Raw genomic sequence first — 4,959 nt, 5'->3', positions numbered from 1 at the left:
AGTCTCTTCCCACATCCCCCCCCCACCCCTTCCCCCGCCAAGAATAGTTAGTCCACTCCCTTTCTATGCCCCTGATTCTACCCTATAGGTTACCTATGGGATTTTTATAAATTTGAAAATAATGTTTCAGATCACACACCACTGATGGAGTAAAGCTACCAGGCAAAGAGGATTCTTCCTGCTTCTCACAGGTGCTCCAAGGTGGGCAGTGGAGGGGTGTCTTCAGGTGGTTGGGAGTTGGAGCCTCAGCTCTAATCCTGTGATCAATCAGTATCAGCTCTCTCTGCTACAGGCTAGTTTCAGGGGCCACAGCTCCCTTGGGGACCTCTGACCCCAGGGGAGACCCTGGAGCCTGCTCAGGAGCTGCTGGCTTCTGAGCTGTCCTCTCCTCCCTTATGCTGCAACAGGAACAAGTATTTTCCTCTCCTGGGAGGGTGATTTGGTTGCCTAGGCAACTCAGTGTTCATTTGGGTGGGTGGAGGGGCATTCTTTCCTTTTCTTGTTTCATCCACTGTGGGAGAAAGGAAACCAGGCTTTACATGGAGGGAACCCAGATCACGGCATCTGTGTATTTCTTGATTGGGATGTGGATAGGTGGGGAAAATAACAATGCAGGCCTCGTGGCTGTGTATCTGAGATCAAGAGAAGTTCCTGCGTGAGATGATCACATCTTGGTAAGCATGTGTTTATAATTGGGAATCCAGGTCAGGGCCTCAACACAGGGGCGGGGGGTAACGGGGAAGCTGGGTAGAAGAGATTCTGTGGAGGGGAAAGTTTCCACCTGCAACTAGCAGGTTCCAGGTTCAGGGGCAAAAAGTCCCACCTCCCATGGGCTGTCCTGGCCTCTTTGGACTCATTGGATGGGTGGCAGGGAAAGGAAGGCAGTGAACACCCTGGGGAGAGAGCCAGGAAGGAGGTCCCCCACATAGACTCCTGGTTGGGGGGACTCCCCTTGGTGCGTCTTGGAGGCTCAAGGACACTCATCAACCCCCTTCAATGTTCCTGATTCCTGTGTGGTTTATCCCATCCTGGAGGCACCTCCTTCAATTCTACGTCATAAGCAGGAATCAGCCAGAGAGAAGGAAGTTGACTACCTGGGCAGATCCCGTCAGCTTCTGAGGCCATGGTGTCAGCGGTGGGATCTCAGAGTTTCCCCTTCAGCTCACCAGTCTGTACCCTTGGGGAAGAGGAAACAAATTGTGGGGTCAAATGTGAGCCCTCCTGAAGGTGCCAGGTTCTCTCTGCTGTCCTCCCCCACCTTTGGATCTTCGCTTGTTTCTAGTTCTTTATGAAAATAGTGCAAAAATACTCTTCTAACATATGAGTTAGCCTGCATTTGAGATTGTTTCCCTTAAGATATTTCTAAAAGTATAATGACTGAGTCAGAGGGTATTGCCATATAAAAATTCTTCATACCTATCCCACATTGTTATGCAAACAAACTGTGCCAATGTCCACTTATACTCACAGTACATGAGGTGTCTATCTTTTCCATCTTTTAGTTCATAGTAGGTTTTTTTTAAAGAAACACAAATTTCGTTTTTTTAAAATTTTTTATTACACTAAGAAATGCACAACATAAAATTTACCACCTTAACCATTTTTAAGGGTAGAGTTCAATAATGTCAAATTCTATTTACATTGCTGTGCAACCAGTGTCCAGAACTCTCTTCCTCTCGCAAAAGAGAAACTCTGTACCCACTAAACAGTAACTGTCCTATCTCTCTCCTCCCAGCCCCTGGAGACTGCTTTTTGTCTCTACAGATTTGAGTGCCTCACCTAAGTGGACTCATACAAGGGTTATCTTTCTGAGATTGGTTTACTGCACTCAGCATAGTGTCCTCAAGCTCCATGCATGTTGGAACATAGGCCAGAATTCCCTTATGCTCTGGAGAATAACGGTTCCTAGTTTCTTCTACGCATTTGCAATTAAGGAGGGGATGTAAGGAAGATGACATGAAGGTGGGAGAAAGCAAGGAGGGGACTGGATTACAAGATGGTTAACAAGAAGGTGCTCTCTTTTTAAAAAATGTTGTTGTTTTTTTTGCCCGGCCGGTGCAGCTCAGTGGTTGAGTGTGGACCTATGAATCAGGACATCATGGTTCGATTCCCAGTCAGGGCACATGTCTGGGTTGCGGGCTCCACCCCCAGTGTGGGGTGTGTAGGAGGCAGCCAATCAATGATTCTCTCTCATCATTGACATTTCTATGTGTCTCTCTCTCCCTTCTGCTCTGAAGGCAATAAAAATCATATATTTAAAAAAATGTTTTTATTTGCTTCAGAAAGAGGATGGAAATGGAGAGAGAGATAGAAACACTGAAGAGAAAGAAGCATCCATTGGCTGCCTCCTGCACACCCACTACTGGGAATTGAGCCCACAACCTGAGTATGTGCCCTGACTGGGAATGGAAATGCTGACCTCTGGGTTCATGGGTCAACACTCAACCACTGAGCCACAATGGTCACACAAGATTGTGCTCTCTTGCGGGTGGTTATTTCAAAGGCATGTTAACCTGGATGCACAGATACAATGGACAGGGCTTGCTTAAGGAAAACAAACCTTTTAATGAAAAGTGTATGCCTGGGATGTGAACCTCTCCATGACTTGCACAGGTAGGAATTTATGATCCCATCACCCTGTGAGGTTACTTGGCATAGAACACATTTTTCATCCACGGTCCCCCTTTTGATCACAAGTCAATTTGAAGGATGCACAGATGACCAACCTCTTGGTTGGATAGCGTGCTCTCACGGCACTATGGGGGCTCTTTCCTAGGAAGTGTCAGTGTCCACCTTGTGTTGGTGACCATTGGGATGGGGCAATACTGTAATCATGGGCTCTGTGTTGAGGCCAAATTTTGCCAGAATGGGACGGGCAGGTAAAGGGAAGGCAGTGACGTCTTATGGCCGTCATTGTGAAAACACACTCTGGCCCTGTCTGGGTAGCTCAGTTGGTTAAAGCATCAATCCAGTATGCCAAGTTTCTGGGTTTGATCATACAACGCACATATGAATAACACATGCAAGAATCAATCAATGAATGCATAAATAAGTGGAATTATTGATGTTTCTCCCTCTCAATCTCAAATCAATAATCAAGAACACTCTGGATCATTTCTGTTCTATGAACGATCATGATGGGAACAGATTTTCCCATGGAGAGGATTCTCCCAGTTCTGTCTGGGACTATCTTGCCTTAGGAATCCAGGGAAGAAAGGAAATGTTGATTGCCTTTAGGGGTTATTTTGAGAAGGCAAACGGCATTTATCAACTATCCCTCCTGAGACCTGCCTGAAACAGAGTGCCAAGGGACTTGCAGTATAATTATAGCCAATGATAACGTGGCTGATTTGCATGGTCTTTGCTCTGCCCGGGAATGCTCTACGACTTTTCAACTAATGACTCACATTCTTCAAACAACCTTTGAACTGTGTACCAGTTATATCTGTAAGCACAGGGCGAGGTCTATTCTCTGGTGCCCCTCCTGTCCCCAGGCACCCGCTGCCCTCCTGGAACTGCTGGCTAAAGCCTGGGGTGTGTCCCATGATGGAGAAACAGAACAACCAGCCACTGAACCACACAGCACAGCCCATTTGGCTCACACCTGAGTTATTCCATTAGGTTTACTTGTCAATCTTGATGAAAAAATGATGAATTGGATGTCACACAAATTACCCCACTGATATAATGTTCTTTTGGCAGTTCTATCAGCTTCCTTGAGTTCCATTTATTTCTTCATGACTCCTTCCTGCAGCCATCCTACTTTTATATATGAAGAGAGAGAGAGGAAGCGAGGAATGTGAAAAACATGGGTCCCTGTGAAAATCTGATTCTGATGCCTGGCCTTGTGCAGGACATCCCAAAGCTGCCCCTCCCCCAGAGGGGGCACCCAGCTCTGGGGCACAGGCCCAGCTCTGTCCAGCCCCTCCCACTCCTGCTCACTACCTGCTGCCAGGCACTTTGCTTCCTGCACCGGAGGCTCCTTGAAGGCTGTAGGTACCATTACATCTGTCCTGCATTAGGAAGAAGACACAGGTGCAGATGAATAAGAGGAGGAAGAAGAAACAAAAAGCTTCCACAGCCCAGGCTGGTGTTTCTCACTGGTTGCAGCATCAGCCCGTGCACTGAAGGGTCAAGGGTTTGATTCCTGGTCAAGGGCACGGACCTGGGTTATAGGTTCTATCCACGAACCAAGTCAGGGACAGTGCAGGTGGGGGAGGCAACAGGTTGATGTACCTCTCTCAGGCTGATGTTTCTCTCCCTCCCTTCCACTCTCTCTAAAAATCAATAAAAAAAATAGGTAAGAATTAAAAAATTACAGTAAAAACTAACAATAAAAGTGGGTTGGGGGGTGGGGATGTTAAAACTCATGTTGAGGACAACCAAGATGGCTGCATAAGGTATATTCCTGTATGTGCCGCCCCCCACAACCACATTAAAACTACAACTAAAAGACAAAACAGTGATCATCCAGAACCATGGGGAAGCTGGCTGAGTGGAAGTTCTACAACTAGAAGGAAAGAAAAAAACACATTGAGGCTGGGTAGGAGGGGCCAAGAGCAGAGGTAAGGAGGCGTGCAAACCGGGGTGCGTGGTTTTTTTCAATTGGGAGATACAAGCTCCCGATTGCACTGAACTCATTTCTGGCGAGACTCTAGGGACCCAGACTCCTACGGGGAGAAACTGAACTGTTTGACATTGGGTCGGAAAGCAAAGGTGGCTTTCTTGCAGAACTGCTCGCAGGGATCATTGTTACTATGGGGGCACGGGACTCGGGGACGCAGAGACCTGGAGACCTGGAGACCTGGAAATGGCTGACAGACAGCCATCACTGTTTGTTCCACCCTGGTGATTCTCTGAGACCTCGCCCCACTCAATTTACAACCCCACCCAAGCTGTGCGCAGCGGCACAAATGAATCGCCTGCCCTTTTGCAGTCTAACCTAACAAACTGCAGCTG

The 4,959-nt window shown here is 47.4% G+C and overlaps 1 protein-coding gene across 1 annotated transcript in view; it reads right to left on the bottom strand.

The window, feature by feature from the left end:
• The window catches only part of LOC102253627 (apolipoprotein L3), an 8,165-nt gene extending 4,151 nt beyond the window's left edge, over window positions 1-4,014 (bottom strand). The window contains exons 1-2 of the mRNA XM_005877822.2: window positions 3,946-4,014; window positions 1,095-1,177 (exon numbers count right to left, since the gene is read on the bottom strand). Coding sequence (XP_005877884.1) covers window positions 1,095-1,125 — 31 coding nt within the window. The 5' untranslated portion in view covers window positions 1,126-1,177; window positions 3,946-4,014. The remainder of the gene's footprint in view (window positions 1-1,094; window positions 1,178-3,945) is intronic.
• Window positions 4,015-4,959: the final 945 nt, after the last annotated feature.

This window comes from Myotis brandtii, unplaced genomic scaffold (genome assembly GCF_000412655.1).
Source record: "Myotis brandtii unplaced genomic scaffold, ASM41265v1 scaffold5343, whole genome shotgun sequence".
NCBI classification, from domain to species: Eukaryota; Metazoa; Chordata; class Mammalia; order Chiroptera; family Vespertilionidae; genus Myotis; species Myotis brandtii.
This window is presented reverse-complemented; position numbering and strand designations above follow the sequence as displayed.